This window comes from Larus michahellis, chromosome 5 (genome assembly GCF_964199755.1).
Source record: "Larus michahellis chromosome 5, bLarMic1.1, whole genome shotgun sequence".
In the NCBI taxonomy this organism is placed as follows: Eukaryota; Metazoa; Chordata; class Aves; order Charadriiformes; family Laridae; genus Larus; species Larus michahellis.
The window spans coordinates 52,685,023-52,706,201 of NC_133900.1; the positions used below are offsets into that span (position 1 = coordinate 52,685,023).

Consider the following 21,179-nt stretch of genomic DNA (forward strand, 5'->3'; position numbering starts at 1 on the left):
GCCAAAGCTGAGTATTTTTTAAAATTACCCTCTCTTTTAGACACCTGCGTGAACTGCTCCAAGCCCTGGCATGTTCAAGCATAGGATTTTGGTGCTGTTGCAGAGCTTTGGGCAACTCCTAAAATCTCACTTGGAATGGAATGGGTTCTGAATCACTGCAAAACTTGCAGGTCCAAAGTTTGGTCCAAGCACTCCTTGAAGGTCAGTAAGTTGTCAGACTGATGCCAAACAGCTTTTGGCCATTACCAACAGGAGTGCAATGTGAGTTTATGACCTTGAAGGATGAAGCACAGCATTTCCATTTTGCTCTTGCAGTACATCCCTCCTTTTAATTTTATAATACAGAGATGGCTTTGTACCACATTCATGGCCAGGGAGTAACCTCATAGCAATGATAGGGGTGGAACCTGTCAAACTTTCACCATATGAGTCTACACTACTTGAGCAGAGGCCAGTTTTCTTCAGGAGCTGGCAAACAAGGGATGTGGTGTGCTGTGGTGTAGTCCAGTCAACACCTAGAGGAGGCAGTGCCATAGTAGCTTTGAATTACAGATTCATCTGAGCCTGAGCTTGATCTGGGAGAGGAAGGCAACCTCCACTCATTCTGGAAATGGCTGACAATGTTTTAAAGCTAGAGAAAGGGTGGCTTTGATAAACTTCAGGTCAGGAGGGATTCAGCAGGTAGCAAGAAAAGCTGCCATCTCTGCACTCTTCATTACCCTGGTGGACATAGGAGTAGACATTGAATGCCACGGCAGATGTGCTTCTGGTAGAGCTGGTGGATCAATGCAACAATAATATTATAAAAAAATATGTAAGCTCTACTAAAATTATTAGGCATTGACAATCTCATATCAAACAGTGTCTTACTCTGTTCTTCCCTGGCCCAGTCCTTCATTATGCTGCAGAGTGTTCTTGCACCTCTGCTTTTTCCCCTTTCCCTCCCTCCTTTCTCCTCTCCCCAAGCAGGGAAACGGCTGTGGCAGGCCACACACCCACCCAAGCTCTTTCCATCCAGCAGTGTTCACCAGCAAAGTGTTGGTGTGAGCTGGTGTGCAGGGAGGTGACTCTGTGATTCTGTGAGGGTCAGTGTGTATCTGCAGGTCTCTGGAGGATAATGGGTGAAGGAACAGTTTGTGTTTGCAGAGTCCTGGGCTCTAGAGAATTGGGAGAGGAGAAGCATGGGAAAAAAAACCCTCCACTTTGCTTTCCAGCTACCACTGTTGAGTGGTATCACTAGGGAGAGGTCGGGCCCCCATCAAGAGCAGGTAGCTGATCTTGGGAAACTAGATACCCCTAAGCCATGTCTTCCCACAACTGGGTAAGCTCTTATCCAAAAGACTTGAAAGTATTTCAATACTTAGTCATATCGTGACACTTTTTTGTGTGAGTATCAGGAAAGATTGAAGAGGTGCTGACCATCGCAATGTAGAGGTAATTGTGGTGGATCGCAGCAGACTACATGTTTTAGCTAACTACCTCAGTTTGTATAAGCAACATCTGACAGGAGCCTCTGTGACTAATCCATATACCTCGAGGTGTCCCGGAGGAAGAGGAGACTGCTGAATTCCTTCCCAGGTCTTTGTGCCGACAGCCTTCTGTTTCATTTAATTTTCATTAGCTTGAATAAATCTTTATGGTAAACAGCATTTCAGCAAGGAGCCCATGCACAACACTGTCTCTTTGTCCCCATCCACTTGTGTTTTCCCTTGCTCTTGTGTGTGGCATAATTTATACTGTACAAATGTGCTGTTCATGTTTATGAAGCAAACGCCAAGTGATGTGGAGGAGAACAAGCATGTGAAGTATAAATAACACAGAGGCACTTTGTAATGGTCTTCACTGGCACTCCAACAAGCAAAACTTCTGTAATGGTACAGATTTGGGGACAGACATTTACTAGCACCAGCTCAAAAGAGTTTTTCTGCCTCTCTCACACTGCTGCTTCTCCCTGTTTCTCCTTTGTGCTGGCTGGGTCTCTTTTTCTCTCTTATGTGTGTGTGTGTCTCTTTCTCCTTTTTTGTTAACTGCCTTTTCTAAACTTGTCTAATTCAGGCTTTTGTCAAGGAAACATTCAGGACTGTGTAAATGGGATCTGGTTTCAGCATATTGCGCACAGCCTGGAGTAGCTTTTGAGACCACATAATCACTTAACCTTCTTTAAACAGAAGAAGAAAGAAAGACAGAAAGAGCCAAAGAAGTTTAGCTTTACCTGTAGACTGGAATGTATCTGGGCAACAATGTACGAGCAATGAATGCAAAACTCCAGAGAGATTCATGGGAGTCACAGTGGGAGGAAAACCAGAAACCTTATAGGCCTGATTTTTGGGGAGGAAAGAGACTTTCTGTCTTGCAGCGCCCTTACCGAGCAGGGACACCAAGTCCTTCTGAAATATTGCTGTGGAAGTAGGGAAGCGGTAAGGGAAGGCGAGAGCTTAGCCTCACTCGACTCTTCACTCTGCATGGGCAGTGTGACTGTCCTGTCCCGAGGCTGCTCTCTCATATGGTAGTCCCAGCCCAAGAATCCGGTGAGGATCCACCCCTACCTGGACCCGCAGTTCAGAGTAAATTACTGCTGTGTTAGAGGATAACTGTTTAGACCCATTTCGCAGCTTGTTCTTAACTTCTCCATGCACCTTGCAGACATTCACTGGATTTCCACAATGACAGCCCTTATCAGCACATCTCCCTCGGCTCAGACTTAACCGTCAGCATGTCATTGCTCACAATGTGCAGCTATGATGGGGTTAATTATCTCTCTGGGAGGGTGATTGTTTTTGCTGGGAGGGGGCCTCCTCTTGCAGCAGACCCTCAAGGGAATACCCAGCAATTTACGCACCACGACCTGTGGAGTGGGTTAGTATGTCACACTTGCTGCTCAGCTGTCACAGCAAGGACTTTCAGTGCTGGAGTTGCTCCGGTTCCTTAGATTACACATGAAAGCCTCTGTACGGAGAGTAAAGCATTTCTGAGCAAGAGTTTGAAATAACATGAAATGGCTGGGACCCAAAATGACAGCCAAGGGGGCAAGGGGAGGCTGTGGAGGCAGATGGTTTCCCCTACAGAAAAGGACTCTGAAGAGAGGGGTATGCCAAAGGGTGTCTTCTTCTGAAAGGAAGGGATGTTGGGCAAGGCTGCAGTGGGGTGAGGACTAAGGGATATGTTCACAGACCTCGGAGGGCAATAGCTGCAGTTCCCCAGTGCTTGGAGAGAAGAAGCTGCAGAGCAGCTTCCTCCATCCAGCAAAGCTCTGCTATAGTGCACATCCCAGAGCTTCTGTCCCTCAGCCCCGGGCAGCAGGGCTGGCTCTGTAGTAGGGTGTCCCACTCTGTTGCCCTGCAGCAGATTTCCCTGATACCTAAAGCACAAGCTTCTCAGCTTGCTTTGGTGTCTTATGTGCTACTGAGGTTGTGGCTTTCCAGTTGCCAGTGGTGAAGGCCAGTGGCTGACAGGCATAATTCAACCCAGTGTGCCACAGAGCAGGCCACTCATTGCCTAGTTCTCTTATCTCCCAAGACAAAGACCAGGGAGAATTTGCCAGGGATTGTGAAAATGCAGGGTGACTGCCCTTTATGGCTGAAGAGTAAGATTATGGTAAGCAAGAAACAGGGTTCAAAAGCAGGGAGAGAAATGTGTTGTGGAGATGCTGAATAGACTCAGAGGAGAAACTGGCTTTGTCAAAATAAAAAAAAAAGAAGACAGGTGAATTTGGCAGCAGTATTTTGGATGTAGGAGGAGAGTGCCAAGCGGGAGTCAGAGGTGGTGTTAATCTCAGCAGGAGATTGGAGTTAGCAGTGCCCCTGGACTGTCACTGCATAATTAAAGTAACTCTGGGAAATATGTAATTCCTTTTGAATTCTGCACTACAGGATACTATTAGACAAGCTTTTGCCTTGCTACTGGTCATGTTCTATTGTTTCAATTGTTTTAAGAGTTTTTGCAAAGATAATTTTCTTTCTATTGATTAGGTAGAGCAACTCACGACTTTACAGGAAGACTCTCTGCAATGTCAGTAAAGCTACTAGGGTGTAAAGGTGCCACCTCTTTTCCCTCTGGAATTGTGACATAATCTGAATTAAAGTTAGGTGCAGTTGAGGGTCTAAGTTTCAGATTTTGCCAGCTGAGGACCTTGCATTTCTCTAGCGTTCTTGTCACTGCCATTAGAAATATTGGTGACTTCCTTGCTAAGAGAAGGTGACTATCTTAACCCATGATTCTGTCCATCAGCAGCTATTGCTTCAGCTTCTCCATTTGTGGGATGGACTGGCATGGGTTATCTTCTAAGAACAAACTCAAGGTTTTTTTATTGGGTCTTTCCTTTTGTTTTTGTGCTTCTTTGTGCCTTTCAGCGTGAATGCTTCATAAATTAATGTTGAATGAATTGCATATGTTTCAGTTCAGATTAATGTACAAAAGTCTGGCACATTTCTAAGACTTTGCTACACATTGAAAAGATGTTGACTCTTCTTAAGTCACATTAAAGGCAGTGAGAACTAGGGGTCAGAACACCTCCAGAACGTGAAGCTTCAAATGACCAGCAAAAGATTGAGAAAATAGATGGCCTGACAGGTATCTGAGGTTTTTCCTTAGGTCTTGGATAAGGGCTTGAACTTGTGGCATGGAATATGGTAATGATTATAATGTGATTATGGGGCTGCATTTTGCCTTCATCTGCAATAGTGTGATTTTGGTATTATTTTGTGAGATGGTCTGACGCAGTTGCCTTATGGACACTGAGAAATTCCAGGGTTCTGCTATGCTGAAGGCTAATGCGGTGACCATGGCAGTCCACTAGACATTCAAATGCATCAGGCTGGATAGTGCCCCCTTTCTAAGGAAATTAGTTTGAGCTGATATGAGATTGCTAGACTGGTATGTATGGGGTTGTTGGGTGCCTCTCAAACAAATCTGTCCATAACACTTGACAGTAGTATCTTCCTTTGTGTGCCTTTTGCTCACCACAGTCAATTTTTCATGCCTTTTGCAGCCCGACCCAGGTTCACACAGCCTGCCAAGATGAGACGGAGAGTGATCGCCCGTCCTGTCGGCAGCTCCATCCGCCTGAAGTGTGTGGCCAGCGGGAACCCACGGCCTGACATCATGTGGCTGAAGGACAATAAGCCCCTCACACCCCAAGAGATTGGGGAGAACAAGAAGAAGAAGTGGACGCTGAACCTGAAGAACCTGAAGCCAGAGGACAGTGGGAAATACACCTGCCGAGTGTTTAACAAAGTTGGAGAAATCAATGCAACATACAAAGTTGAAGTAATCCGTAAGTGCAGCATCTGGGGTGGAAAGTCAGGGAGGGAGCTTTGAGAAGAAGGCTGGCTGCAAAAAAAGAGTGGAGTGTGATGGCAAGTGTGTGGACACAGAAATGGGAAAGTGTTAAAAACATCAGAGACAGAGAAAACATTATTGAAACTCTAGAATAAACCTAACACCTGGGTAAGACAGAGTAGCAATAATAGAAGTTAGTAGCTGAAATTAGGAGAGATACTTGGGAAACAGTCTTCTCTAAGGGCATCTGCATGGTAAAAGTTCACCATTGCCCAATTCAATCTTATACTACCAACAGAGTCAATTCAAGGACAGACTGAGAACTAACTGAGAAAGCCCTTTCATGTACCATAGAGGAGGAGTGGAAATATTTAGCGTGGCCCAGATTACTCTATCACAGTGGTAATAGGGTCAAACCAATCAACTGAAAATTTAGTCTAGATATAGCTGTAATAGGAAGCCCACTTCGTTAGAGGAGCGTCCCAAGGGAATTAGCAGAAATCTTATGGCTAGAGTGATTAGCCAGACAAAGCTTTAGGACCAGATTTTAAAAAACATTTGGGCATCTGAAGGTTCAGGTGGGTACAACTGAGATACTAAAAAAAAAATAAATCCCAGGGTCCTGTCTGTATCTTTAGATGCCTACATAGCTTTAAAGATTCAGCCCTTAGAAGATGAGCTGCGGGGGACTACCCTGTATTTTGGTGGCATAGAGTAAATTGCTTTTCTTACTATCTAGCTGTTCTGATTCTTGGTCTCTCATCTCTCGTTTCCCATATTATTACTGAAGATAATTATACTCAAATCCTACCTACGTTTACCAGAGGAGAGCTCTTATTCTTAAATCATTGTGCATTGTCTATGACATCATCATAAGTTGTCATGGAAATGATTACAGAGCAGCCAACTCACAAAAGTGGAGAAGATGAGCTGAATGGAGGGAAGATTGAATAGCTTTCATTAATGAGGAGCGGGGGCATGGAGGGCTATTTCCAGCCACATGGAAAGCATGTCGTTTGTCTGTCTGTGCATACATTTTAGCATGAGAAAGTTTATCCCAGTGTGAAAGATTGTTCTTAAAGGTAAAGATCTGTTCTCTGATAAGTCCTTTCTCTAGAATCACAGGAATTAAAAGCACATGTGGGGAGCTCTGTTGGGCTCAGAAGGCACAAACCTGCTGGACATCTGGGATTGATAAAGATGCAGCTGTGTGGAGACAGTAAAAACATGTGTTTACACTAAAACCAGGAGCAGAGACAGGGAAATGAATCAAGCCCCATCCTAATGGCAGCTGTGGCATTTTCACTTCATCAAAACCAGACAGCACCAGGAACAAACCCCTTTCTGTGTCCCTGTTTATCTTGGTTTTTATCAACTTAAAGATGTATGTAACCTTTGTTTTCATTAGCTTTTGCTGGCTAGGAGTGAAAACAGTAACCAAAGCTGGAACCAGAGTCAAGGAGATAAGGGCATTAAGCAGTTTTCAGACGTCTTTCTATTTTTAACATAATTCTGTGGAGCATTTCAGGTTTTATTCAATTTCCTCCTTTTTTTTTATTTCCCCTGAGCCTCCACTCCTAAGTCCTGCTTATCTGAGTCTTACTCTCCCCAGCTGTGATTCCCGCTCACAGTCCCAAGGCAAAGCCTGTGGAGACCACTGTGGTATTTTTGTTCCCCAGGCACATCTTTAGAGCCCTCATCATTGAAAGTATCCTGAGGTTTTGAAAGAGGATCCATTGTTCCTTCCTCTCACCCCAAAGCCAGTGCTGGTGGGAGCTGTTTTGTTACATGCTCAATTCTGCAGTGTTTGCCATCAAATGCAGTTGATGATTGCCAGCAGTTACCACCCACTGCGATACCATAATTTATCTCGGTGCCTAGGATAGAGGTTTGCAGTACCTCCTTTTCTGGAAACTGTGACTGATTTCTCTGATGCTAGCACTAAAAAAAACCCAGACATTCCTCAGAATGAGGGATATATTTTTCCTTTGACTTTATGTGGTGTTGACACAACATAAGGCTTATGATCATGCTGGAAAGGATGGTCTTGTGAACCTCGTGCGTTTGGTTTCCTTTCCTACCATCTTGTTTCCTTCATCAGCTGAGACTTGATGAAAAAAATTTGTGGGAAAGGAAAGATTTTGTAATTGGCTAGAAAAGAAAAAGCCTTCTTGAGCTCTTCCTCCACAAAAATTTGCTCCATAGTGAGTGTGGGGACGATTAGACTGAAGAAAGAAATAATAAAAGCAGGGAGGTAAGGGTGAAGTGAAGATCTTCCTCACTGGTGGTGTCTGTGGTCTCCGCTCCCCCAGTAGTGGATGACATGGCATGGGATGGCTTCCAGCAGAGTTTGGTCCCCATGGGCAGCTGCCAGGCCCAGCAACTGAGATGACAGAAGTCCTGAAGGACCCCCAGATGAAAGATGAGACAATATGCACAGCCTGCCATTAGTCCATGAAAGGAAAGGCCTTTTCCCATCCAATTTTGTCTGTCCTTACGGAACATTTGGGAAGACCAAAAGGAGAAAGAATATATCTTACCCCTCCCCTCACTGTCCCCAAACTGGGAATAGCCACAGTGGTTCTGGTGTAGACTCTCAATAGATATGTATTTGTAAATAATCTGGTAAAAAACTGAGGTTGTGTCTGAGAATACAAAGGTTCTGTCATATTCACCTGCAAATTGCACCCTACCAGACACAGTGGTAAGAGACACAGCATCACAGAATGGCTGAGGTTGGAAGGGACCTCTGGAGGTCATCTGGTCCAACCCTCCCTGCTCAATCAGTGTCACCTAGATCTGGTTGCCCAGGACCATGTCCAGACGGCTTTTGAATATCAGCAAGGATGGAGATGCCACAATCTCTCTGGGCAACCTGTACCAGTGCTCAGTCACCCTCACAACAGAAAAGTGTTTTCTGATGTTTAGAAGGACCCTCCTGTGTTTCAGTTTGTGTCCATTGCCTCTGGTCCTGTCACTGGGCACCACTGATAAAAACCTAGCTTCATCTTCTTTACACTGTCCTTCAGATATTTATAAACATTGATAAGACATCATCAGGGTCAATATCAAGTGACCATTTACAGTGAAATAATCCACTTCATTTGTGTTCAGACCTATACTATTGCTCAAATTTAATCCTGAAATGGGTTTTGGCCTTTTTGGCTAGTGTCAGGCCATTTATCTTCCTCAGGTCAAGACTCAAGAAAGATCAGTGCAGCCTCTGACCCTGTAGGTACATCATTAAGATCCCATTATTCTGGGATATGGTCCCTGAGATATGGGTACACAAGGAGTGGGAGTATAAGGAACGATGGCCCCTTTTGTCGTCTCATAGCTGCAGTGTACGGGAAGGGAATGGGGAAATTCAGCAGTTCAGACTGGACTTCAAATACTTGCTAAGGAGCAGAAGGGCCAGGTCTGACTTGTGCGGTGCTGCGTAACACCCTGCAAACTGCCGCCCAAATATAAATGCTTCATGAGAGACCTGAGAGAGCGGAAACACAGAAAAGAGAGAAAAACCTTCTGTAGGAGAATCTTAGGACCCTATTTTCTTAGCAGTTAGGAGAGTTGTTTAGTGTACAACAGAGAGGGATGAAGAAAATTTTCCAAAATATAAGGGCTAGGAGGGAGAGCAAACTTTTATCCAGACCTGCTGCAGATTGAGTAAGTAACTTCCTTGTTAGAAATAGGAAGATTCAGGTTGAGCATGAGATAACACTTGCCAAGCCTCAGACAATGGAGGAGTTGACTGTAGAGACTGAAGAGCATCTACCATTAGAGGCTTTGGCAGAGGCTGAGCGAATTTATATCAGGAGAGGTTTGCAGAAATCTAAGCCTGCTTTGGGGCAGGGAGTTGGACTAGACAATTATTTTGCGTCCCTCCTACACCTTTTCCCAATGTTTCTGCTATCACAAGTTAATGAGATTGGCAAACAGCTTTTTCCATGGAGCTCCCTGTGTTTTTGTGCAGAGAGGACAAGGTCCAAGCCCATCCTGACAGGGACGCACCCCGTAAACACGACGGTAGACTACGGTGGGACCACATCCTTCCAGTGCAAAGTCCGCAGCGATGTCAAACCCGTCATCCAGTGGCTGAAAAGGGTGGAGTACGGCACAGAGAGCAAGTACAATTCAACTATCGACGTTGGGGGACAGAAGTTCGTTGTGCTGCCCACGGGGGAGGTCTGGTCCCGTCCCGATGGTTCCTACCTGAACAAACTGATGATTACTCGAGCCAAGGAAGAGGATGCAGGGATGTACATTTGCCTAGGGGCAAACACCATGGGCTACAGCTTTCGCAGTGCTTTTCTCACCGTTCTGCCAGGTGAGTTATGCCTTTTTTTTCCCCATATGAACTTGCAGACAATAGACAACCATTGCAGACAATAGTCTGCATCATGATCTTTATTAACCCAACTATTGATGCCTACTGGGCTCTATGGCCCTTTGTGATGCTGTGCTGATTTCGGCTAGTCCAGTTCTAGTAAGAATGCATGAGGGACTAAACCAACCCTGATTTAAATCAGCCCCTGCTGAAATCCTCTTGATGATGTTTCCTTTTCTCCCTTCACGGGGAATAACGATTCCAGTAAGGGGAAGGAAAATGAGTTACCTGCTCCTGTATGGAAGAGGAGCTGGGAAAGGATAGTACAGTTGCAGGCACTAATGACTTTAGTGACAGGGTGCAGCGCGTGAGAAGGGAGCAGAATAGCAACACAGTTTGCAACCCCATTCCCTCAGATTTCTTCTTTCTCATCCTCTTATTTATATTGTTTTTACTGGTAAAAGGAAACAATGATACAGGCCCATAAAATGACAGAAGAATAACAACTGTCCCAGTCACAAGCAAAGGAAAAGAATGAGTGTGAAAGAGAGAATGATTGATTAGTTGAATTCTTACCCAGTGATTCCCTGGGGATCCTTGTACCAGACTTGCAGCTGCTTCCTTCTCTCTCCAGGCCTCAGAGCTGGTGGCCACGTCCACTTGAGGCTGTATCGAGTGTGTTTGAGACACACCATCCTTGCTTTGTCATTTACTCCATTGTCTCCTGACTGTGCAGTTCTGCCCTTATAAAATTTTTTATTGAAAAAGGCATTTCTTTCTGCCTTATCTTGCCATGTGAATCTAGCTTCAGATCCACCAGTTTTATGAAAAAAATCAGCCTCAGGAGCTGGAGGCAATATCAGAACATTTTGGCGGTCAGGTCTAATGGAGTGTCTCCAGTCAAGACACCAGTAAGAAAGAGAGATCATTAACTCTCCCAGGCTGTTAGGACTGGTTTTCTGTGTAGACAGTGGGGAAAACACTCATGAATCCTGTGAGGAAGGCAGCATGGCCTTAGGATTCCATCCTCGATTCCCCCTTCCCCTGCTCGCTGATTGCCAAAGCTCTGTTTCTCAGCAGCCGAGAGTCACTAGCTTGAATTTAGATACTGACAGCAGGTTGCCAAGTAAGAGAGTGCTCTTGGCATCTTCTTCTGCATCACTTAGATTTAGGACTAAACTCCCAACTAGAAAGCCTGTCAATCCCAAGGAAAAGGCTGCGTGGGTGGGATATAACTCAAAGCCTCTGGGTGTTTCTGAACTATGAGAGTCTGATCCAGCTTGCAATGAAATCAGTGGGATACTTTCCATTGATTTAAATGGGACTATAATGAGGCCTCATTCCAGAAAGAGAGCCTGCAGGCCTGTTGTTAGTAGCAATGACGGAGAAGGAGAACCCAGATTGCCCTCAGAGGCAACAATGTGGTTGCAAGGCCATGAGTTAGAAAAACACATTTTGCTTGTAAGTCTACCAGATTTGACATAGACAACTCTGAAGAACAACATGGATGAATATCAAAACACTTTCATTTCAGCCCAGCAGAGGATTTCTGCCAACCAACATGAAGACTGTTTTTTTGTGGTCAGCTGATGGGTCAGTTCTCTGATCCTGTCTCGCTTTGAGCAGGGGTTGGACAAGATGACCTCCAAACTGCCCTTCCAGCCTAAATTATTCTGTAATTTTCAGTGTTGGTGAATCAAAGTTTTGTCTATTGAGGTCAACAGTTTAGGTGCTTCTGACTTCAAAGAGACCACATGGTATATATTTAATATTTCAGGCTAGCCGTAGGATTATTTGTCAAGGAGAGAAAAAGACATCAGTGTCTTATAGAAGTTTGACTTGAAAGTTAAGTGATATATGTTTGAATGTAACATATTGGGCGGTTTGGATAACCTGTGGTTTTCAAAATTTCTTGAGCGTCTTCCTGCAAGCTGAATTCCTACGGCTATGGAAATCCCAGCTAGTAGCTATCTAGATGAGGATTTTGATAGCTAGGATCCTACCCCAGGACTCCTTTTGGGTCTATAAATCAAGAGATCAGGCTGAGAAACCCGGGGGTGTAAAGAATGCCAACAGTACAGAGGAGAGGGGGGAGGTAGGTGTGAAAGATGCTGTCTGAAGCATCTTATCTCCTCCAGTAGCTGCATTTGCTGCCCTAGGAAAGCCAACAGCAGCTCCAAAAAGACTGGTGAAGGTAGAACCCATAGGGAGTTGGACACACACTTTAATGCCATGTGAACTTTCAGTTCTCCACGGCTTGGGCACCAAGGAGGGGACACCAGCTCACGTACATCCTTCAACCTTCCTCTCAGACACACAAGAAACTCAAAACAACACCCCCCAAAATGCCACATTCATGCTGCCTGTCATGGTGGAGCATTGCTGAGTAGCTCCAGTATATCGCTAGACAGGGATACTAGAGAGTGTCTAAAGCCCACGCAGACACAGCTACACCTGGCAGAGGCAAGTGGGCAATGTGCTGTTGCTCTGTGCAACCCGATCGTGCCTCCTGGGCTGCTGACATGGAGGTATTACTGACACGTCCCACGTTGTATCCTCCAATCTGGGCAGCGAAGCCCACTCCATCACAGAGTGAGGGTGTTAGGAAACTCTTTTGGGCTGGCTCTAGTGCATCCATTAAAGCTTGGATAAGAAAGTTAAAAAATCACCCAAAGACTCCCCTCCCGACCCCTAAACCAAAGAAAATGGGTTGCTTGTCCTTCCAGGAGCACTGAAAAGCAAAGCAGTTACCAAACATCATGTGCTGGCTTGATTTCTCCCTTGTTACTTGGTCTGGCACGCTTGCCAGACAGGCTGTACGAAAGCCAGCCCAAGTGTGACATCTGTTTTGAATTCACTTTGCCTGCATTTAATTAACTCTTTCTGTCTCTCTCCTGCCATGATGTCCAGATCCCAAGCCTCCAAGTGCACCTGTGCCCCCTTCCTCGACCAGCAGCCTGCCCTGGCCCGTGATCATCGGCATCCCCGCCGGAGCCGTCTTCATCTTCGGAACGATCCTCTTGTGGCTTTGCCAGACCAAGAAGAAACCCTGCTCCCCACCAGCTGCTGCCCCCGTGCACCGGCCGCAGCCCCGGGACAGAATCTGTGTCTCCCAGGTCCCCGACAAAGACTGCATCTCCTCCATAAACTATGAGGAATATGTCGCCCAGCAGCAGCATTTACTGTCGCAAGGGCCTGCACTTGCCCCAGCCATGGCATCCAAAATGTACCCAAAGATTTACACGGACATCCACACCCACACCCACTCGCACGTGGAAGGCAAAGTCCATCAGCACCAGCACATTCAGTACCAGTGCTAAGTGGGTGGCCGTGTACAGTAGCTCGTTTGGGCTTTTCCTCGTGGTACCTCAGAAGAGACTGCTCCAAGTCAGCTCACACTGCCAGCAATAGGCAAAGCAGACAGAAAAGATTATATATAATTTTAAATATATATATACATATATATATAATTGTATATGCGTGTGTGTATGTGTGTGTATATATATGTGTATATATCTATATCTATCTATATAAATATATATATAATAGAGAAAGACAGAGAGAGAAAAGAGATTTTTTTTTTTTAATTATTGCAATCAGGATGTAGCTGAGGAATAATGAAGGAACTCCGAATCTCAGCAGAGAGGCAGCCATCCCCAACAGCAGAGCCTTCCCGGATTTTTTAATTAAGGTGGCAACAAGTGAGACAGGACACAGGGACATGAACCACCACCTCCTTCCTTGTGTTGCTAAAAGGAGCAGGAAGAGCAAGAGGCAACCGCAGCGCTTTTCCAGATGGGCACTTCTGTTCCTGTGCCTGCTGCACATCACTCGTTTTGGTGGGAAGCCCCCAAGCCTGTCCCACGTGGGAGCATGCAGGAGAGCCTGTTCCCTCTGAGTGACTCGAGCTCTGAAGTACCTGAGTTTTAGTGCCAAAGCACCAGGAGACGTAACCAACTCAGCTCTTCCAGGGAAAAAAAAAAAGTAGTTCAAGAGGGCCTGGAAAAATGAATTTCTGTTCACAATGTGAAATGCTGAATGCTTCTTAATCACGGTAATTTGGTCTGAAAGGCTAACTGAGCTGGTGTGTTTGATTTCTGCAAGTTGAAGGCATCGTGTTTCCCATGGCGGGTTCTGCAGATCAAACCACAAATGCTCCGCTCCCTGGTCCTAGGACTCAGTGCCACTGCCAGGAAAAAGGAAAGAAGGAAAGAGGAACATTGTACAGAACACCTTTATATTTATATTTAAGAAATAATAATAATTAATAATAATAATAATTGAACTGCTGATGGTGAAGAAAGCAAAACACACTGTCCTCTGATGGCTCACAGTGACAAGCTACTGGATTTTCTACATCAATGCAAAATATATGAAAACATTAGAAAAAAGAGTAAGAAACAAAGAGAATGAAATAATAATCTTGTAGGAAAAAATGCATTTGAGAAATATTCACCTAGGTTGTGTGTGGTTGTCCCCTCCCCTCAGATAACATTTTGGAAATGATACAACTTCATTGCAGTTCAAACAACAGTAAGAAGATGAAATAAAGAAGGACCATATTAAATACCTATATGGACTGGAAATTAGTCCAATTGCAAATATAAAACCTTTGTAATTCTATATAGAGTTTAAACAGAAGTCATGTATATTTAATTTATTTTGTTAAACAAGAAAAAAGTGTATGATATTTTCCTCGAAACAGGCCTTTCTATACGTATTTTTGATCAAAGAAAATAAAGATTTTTTTTCGGGTTCTATAGATGCGATGCTCAGAATATGCTCAATGTAACATGTGACCAACTGTACTTCTCCTAACCTGGAGGTCATCTATCTCTATGCCTTTTCATACTAGCCACATATAACCTTCTAACATCATCTCAGGTGCCGCTGGTGCCACCCTTTCCATCAGAAACTGGCCTTTTCCGCTGTTTATGCTTTGACTGTGAGGGTCTGCAGTGGCCACATCACTTCTCATGAACACCTTGTCATCTTCAGCAGCAAAGATCTCTGCTCACAGGGAAGCCAGTTTCACTATGCATGTTTTTTGGTGGGGGAAGGAGGTTGCATTTGTTTTTTAAGCACAAACCTGCGGTGGGTTTCCTTTTTAAAAGAAAATTTTGTAAATCAAAACGTAATAATTGGTGAGCCTGTAAAATGAACTTCACCCTCAGGGTGCTTGGGAGGGGAAAATATGAAATGCAGGTGAAACACTTCATTTGTAAATGCAGCTGCTGAAGGAGCCAGCGGAGGGTGAGTTGGACGCAGTAGGAATAGCACGCCGGGAGCTACTGCCCTCCAGGAGGGCTCGCACCTCGCACCTTCCTTGTGCTGCATGCCAAGGAGAGGCACCCAACCCTTTGGCGGCCAAAATTTTCCTTAGAGAAGGCAGGTTCAGCAATGGTGCAACTGTTTGCTGTTCTCACGTGAAGTTTGCTGCTGCAAAAACCCTGAAAATTTGAACCATGCCAAATTTAACTTCGAAATTACTTCCTTCTCAAGCCCGTCCTGCAAAAGAGATCTTCAGTATACCAGCTGCTCCGTTTGAAAGTGAAACACTTCATTTAACCTGAAACAAAACAGTGCTTTAGGCTTTGCTTTTCTCGCAACGTTTCTGAAGGTATTTGCTCTGGGTTGACCTGCAGTGATTTTTCTGCTGGCTTGTTTGAGTCACCAGCAAACCAAACAGTTCCCTGTTTGCTCAGCCGTAGCGCTGCGAGATGAGGCCCCCATTCAGCAAATCACGTAAGCTCCTGCTTTCCTTCACCAGTACATGCTGCTCCAAAAAGTCCCTTTTTTGCCTTAGGCACTTGGATCAGTAGCTCCATCCCTGCCCACTGTGCTGATGCCGGCTGGAGCCTTCCAATAGCTCTGGGGAAGGGGAGGAGGAGGAGGGAGTAGAAGAAGGAGACCTTCCCACTCATGTGGAGTTTACCAACTGGCACTGTTGCGATACAGTACTTCATAGCACACTCTGCTGCTTTCCTGTATGCTGTAGTAGGAAATTCATGTTATAACCTCTACAGGAAGACCATCCCTCACGATGGTCTTCCTGTAGAGGTTATAATAAAGCAACGCATTGTTAATTTTTATTTTTTTTTTCAGCAGGAGGGTTCAGTTACACTTTGTTAACACAGATTTATGAAGCTCATAAAAGCTAAATGCAGATCATGAGTATTTTTGTATACATCCTCTCGGCTTCAGGGAGGCTTAAATATGAGCACTGAGGGCTCTGTTCAGGTATAAGGCATGATTTAGGCAGTTCTTAACGGCTATAGTTTATTGAGTCATTTTATTAAAAAAACCCACACAAACCTAAAATGCCTCTATAAACTATACGCACATCACCTTTATTTTAAGGAGGCAGTAAGTGGATGTTTCCATGAGAGATACTAAGGGCTACATCTCATATTTCGTGCCTATGGGAAGCTGCTTATTGCACCATAATATGTCGTGAGCTACCACATGTTTCAGCAGCGTTATGGGCATGGCAGAGGGCAGGATGCCCCTGTGAGCCCATAGCACTTCTCTGCTCTTTGTGCCAGTGCTGCAGCGAGAGGACACTTCTAACACATGCTGTGATAGAGGTCCTGAAACCAGCTTCAAAGGTGGAGGTGAACACTGGTTTTGGATGGTTCAGCTCTAAGTAATCCCTAAGAGACTGTCCTATGGCACTTTTTCAAATGGCAGCTATATTGCTGACCCTCAGAGAGAGGGTCAGTGGTTAAAAGAAGCAATCCTGCATTTCCCATACAGCACAGTCTTCCACGCTGACCGTAATGCTCTCCGCGGGTGCCTTCTACCCTTTGTGGTCCAGCTCTGTAATGTTGTATCATGCAGTCAAAAACTTTACATATTGCCAGATATGCAGAAGGAGTGGCTTCTTCCTGCCCTTTGAAGCTCCTGCCCTTAGGCACAAATCTCTAGTGATGCTAATAGAGATTTCCAAAGGCAAACACAGCAGTAAACCACCCAGCATGGACGATGCAATGGCCAAGCGCAGCTGAAGCTCTCAGCCATGGCACTGAAAAGACAGCTCTGGTTTTGGATGTGCCACGTGAGATGCTGTAAAGGTCTTGATTTGCAGAAAGCTCGGGATGCTCATCCTGCCTTGGGTATCAGCTTCCTCTTGAGCATCACCTCTTGAGCACCCAAATGGATGTGAAATTTCCCCCTAGGATAAGATCATTTTATGCCCTATTTAAGTGGGGCTGTATATATTGTCTGGGCCTTGCACTGCCTTGCTGTGCCTGGGTGGGTGTTGCATTTTTGAGGAGTTATTTTGCCTCCACAGGGTACCAATAAGTGCTCTTAAGGGTCACTCTGCCCCACGCCCTACTGCATGCCATTTATTTTTAGGGCTTGATTGTGCCTTGCATGTATTGCAAAGTCTTCCTTAGTCTAAATAAATTCAACCAGGTCCTGCTTGTGTTTGAATTTGTTTTTCTTCACCAGGACAAGATCTTCACTCATGCATAGAGGGTGTTTAAAGAAGAAAACCATAGTCTTGCAATTAGCTACTGACTCTATTTTGAACACAGAAGTTTTTTTATGTTAGGTATAAGTATACGTACACATATAGGCATATAGATGTACATGCCAGGCTGTGATACAGAAGGCAGTTGTACTTTCAAAGCCATGGGGCTTCAAAGATCAAAGGAATTTTAGGCTTAAAACTCACCATCTTTGTTTATTTTATTTGCATTACAGATCAAACATGGCCTTATGTGCCAGTTTGTGTGTGGCATTTTTAAACTTTGTATGGACAATCTTTGTACAGTCGGCCCCTTTCAAACTGAAAAATTTTATCAGACATTTAAAATAAAAAGTTGCATGTGATTTTTCAATCGGTGGCAAATACAATAGCTGAACACATCACAATGAGATAGCGTGGCAGAGTGTGTGCATGTCTGTTGGCTGTGGAATAAAAGTTACAGAAGAAAAGAAAGGAATAAAAGCCTGGAACTATGGTAATAGACAATAGAGTTCTGTAAACTTACTGTATGGTGAAGGAAAGGATGGCCGTGTGCGTGTGTGAGAGGGTGTGCGCGTGTGTGTGCGTGTGTGTGTGTTTGCACACATCAGGAACACATGCTGGCAAGGCGAAGCAGACAATATTGCAAAATTACCTTTGCACCACAGCTTGGTCTGATGTTTTGTGTAGGTGCTGTGAATCTGGCAGAGGCATTATTTTTTGAATGATTTGGAAAAGGTTTCTGTCTTTTAGTGAATAGGGACTATTTTTGCTCTCTTCACCTCTACAGCCAAATGCCGTAGTTGCACCAGGAGCCAAACTGCAATTAGCAAGATGAAATTGTGGGGTCGCTGGAGTTGATGGCCAAACTCCAGTGCCTGGAGTGGAGCAGGGATTTCAAGGTCAAGCCCAGCACCTCCAGCCCTTCGAGGCAAACGTGTGAGTGTCTCACTACTCACTCCAGAAGCAGGAAACATCCAAGCTGTGACAAAGTTCAGAAAAGCTGGCCCTCACCCAGACTTCATCTTGACCTGACCTGGACCTCGGACCCAAAGAGAAACTGCACGCTTAGGGTGGGAAAGAGGAAATATTTCTCTGTCGGCTCCATTTCTGTGGCTGTCTGAAACTCTTCTGAGGTTTGAAATATTGGAATAAAGCCCCGGGGGAGATGTAGCAGTGAGCAAAAATTGGGAGGTGGTCAAAGGTTAATGGAGAATTTATCATGGCTTTGCTATCTGGGCATCACCTCTGCCTGTATGGGGTATGTTGAGCATTCCCAGCACTCCAAATTACCCAAAGTCAATGATTATTCTACACACAGTGCCCGTTCCAGCTCTTGCAGATGCCAGTGGGAAAAAATCCCTGCAGTGTCCATTGGGAAATCAATCAGATGCATGGAGTCATTGCAAAGTTTTTACATCTTTGTTCTGGCTGGCCCGTTGGCAGAGAAAGATGTGACATGTCCAGAGTATGAAGCCAGACACATTTAAATGGGAAATGCACACATTTTGGAAGGAGCTATCAAAGGAAGGGGTAGACACTGCATCTCTCAAAAATCTTCAAAATTAAGGCTGGGTGCCTTGTGGACAGGGTGTTTCAGTTGGGTGCAAGATATTGGGAATGTTGTAAGGATACAGGGAGGCACCTAGTCCAGACGGGGGCATCTGGTGGTCCCTTCTGTCCCTAAAGAAATGTAGTTGAGCTGCAGAGAAAAGGAGATGCCAGCGCAAGTCCCCTGCCGCGTGGCTCCTGGCGAGTGCTGTAGCTGCACACACGCACCCCAGACCTTACAGCAACATTTGGCACACAGCAGCCTCGCTCAGGCCGCACACCCAGCTCCGCTTGCCTCCCGACTGGGAGTATGTCACCTCAGCACTTTCCCGCTTATTACCACAGCAATGGTGATGGTGTTACTTGGATAAACTAGAGCTGTGCATCGACGTTTACTGTGTCTGCAAGAAACCCCCCGTGTAAACAGCAGCGTAGCCCTGTGCGTACGCACCCCCCCTCCTCTACGCCATCAGCATTTTAGAAAATCTTAGTGGATTCACTGCCGTTTCGGTCATGAAGGATTTACATGTGAATTTGAATGTAAACACATGCGGTTAATGGCCTGCTCAGTTGCTTAAACTTGTTACTGGTTGTTGTGGTTTCAGCTGGGATGGAGTTAACTTTTTTTGCTACCAGCCAGTGTAGCTGGTATATTTTGGATTTGGGATGGGAATAGTGTGACAGCACACTGGTGGTTTTACTTGTTCCTAAGCAATTAAGGTCTTTTCTGCTCCTCACACCTCCCCGCCGGTAAGTAGGCTGGGAGTGCACAGGAATTTGGGAGGAGACGCAGCTGGGACAGCTGACCCCAACTGACCAAAGGGATATTCCACACCATGTGACGGCATGCTCAGCATATAAAGCTGGGGGAAGAAGAAGGAAGTGGGGGACATTTGGAGCTATGGCATTTGTCTTCCCAAGTAACCATCATGTGCAATGGAGCTCTGCTTTCCTGGAGATGGTGAACACCTGCCCGATGATGGGAAGTGGTGAATGAATTCCTTGTTTCGCTTTGCTTGTGTGTGTGGCTTTTGCTCCACCTATTAAACTGTCTTTATCTCAACCCATGAGTTTTTCCTCACTTTTGCTCTTCTGATTCTCTTCTGCAGCCCAGCTCGGGGGAGTGAGCAAGTGGCTGTGTGGTCCTAGGTCCCACCCGGTGTTAAACCATGACACTGATGTATCTTCAATCCGTTTTCGCTTTGCACGGGAGCCAGCCAGGCCTTGGCCTTGGCCACAGCTCACCCCAGCACACTCTTTTGGGCACGAGTGGTCGCATGTTGGGTTGTACAGTTTGGCCAAAGTGCCCCTACAGGTCTCCTACATGCACAGGATTTCAATGGGTTTTAGACCCACAAAGAGGGCACCCACGTGCATTTCTCTGCTTGTGGATTGATGCAGCAAGGGTGTGATGGGCATAGGCACAAAACTGCCTAGCTTTAAGAGTAGGTTTCACCTGTAGATCTCAGCAAGAATTTCACAGAGGAAGAAACGAGGCATGGAGGTAGTGGCCTCGCCAGGGCCAGGGTCTGTCATCCAAGTGTGCTGGGATGCACCCAGGCCACCTGCCTGTGGTCAGTTTAGCATTGTGGACCTGCCAGAAAATGCCAATAACTAGGAAACTCTTATTTCAGACTTTCTTACCAACCATGCATTTCTTGCACTCTGATTCTCAGTTTTTAAGTTTGCTACAATTGAAAAAAAAACCCACAAAACAACCAAAAAGTCCACCCCAAAACAAACCCCACCAAAAATGTGGAGTATTGTAGTTGAAATAGGAAGTAGTGGCTGATATAACGATATTAAAAATACTGGTGTTGCATTGACTATTAAGTGACACACACATATTGTCTATGTATAGAGTGTAGTCTGAAGGAAAGAGGATGCCCGTTTTACATTTTGTGTTTAGCCCAGGCACCTCTGTGTGTGTTTACCAGCTTCAGGTCTCTGAGATCAGTTTGTGGAGCTATGACCTTTATTTGTCCTTATTTTAGCTTTTACACTTTTTCTTTTTTTTTCTCTTTTCCCTTCTGCCAGTCAGTTGTAATTAGGATTTAACATATCCCACAATATATGTGGACATCAACAAAGCAATTAATATTCTTTTTTTTTTCCCCATTTTTGCTAACCAAATCCAGTCTGAGGTGCGATTTCTATCAGAGCTGATCTATGATTTAGTGAGAGGAGTAATAAATAACACTTTAGACTAGACTTCAAAATGCCTTTTTTTTTTTTTCTTTGATCTGAGTAATTAAAGAGTCAAGCTGCTGTTCCTGAGTGTTTTCTGATGGAATTACATGAGTTACACAGCTCTTCATTTGTATGTCATTAAGCATTATGTTTTATTGCTGCTGTTCAAACAATTAGTACCTAAAGATGCCCCACATTCTCATAAAGAGGTAGTAGTAGCGTTAATGTTAATGCCCTGGTTAACAGTTTGTTTCCATCCAGAGTCCACCGTCGTGCCTGAATGCCATTTAATATCAATCAGATCTTTACTGATGCCCTTCTGAAGTTGTTCTCTTCTGCAATCGTTTATGCTGTGCAGTG

General features: G+C 44.9%; 1 protein-coding gene across 3 annotated transcripts in view; it reads left to right on the forward strand.

Moving 5' to 3' along the window:
• FGFRL1 (fibroblast growth factor receptor like 1) overlaps positions 1-17,029 on the forward strand; it is a 186,007-nt gene extending 168,978 nt beyond the window's left edge. For all 3 annotated transcript variants that reach the window (XM_074587313.1, XM_074587312.1, XM_074587311.1), the window contains exons 5-7: positions 4,988-5,272; positions 9,251-9,604; positions 12,515-17,029. In XM_074587313.1, the coding sequence (XP_074443414.1) occupies positions 4,988-5,272; positions 9,251-9,604; positions 12,515-12,924 (1,049 nt within the window). In that variant the 3' untranslated portion in view covers positions 12,925-17,029. The remainder of the gene's footprint in view (positions 1-4,987; positions 5,273-9,250; positions 9,605-12,514) is intronic.
• The last annotated feature ends 4,150 nt before the right edge of the window (positions 17,030-21,179 follow it).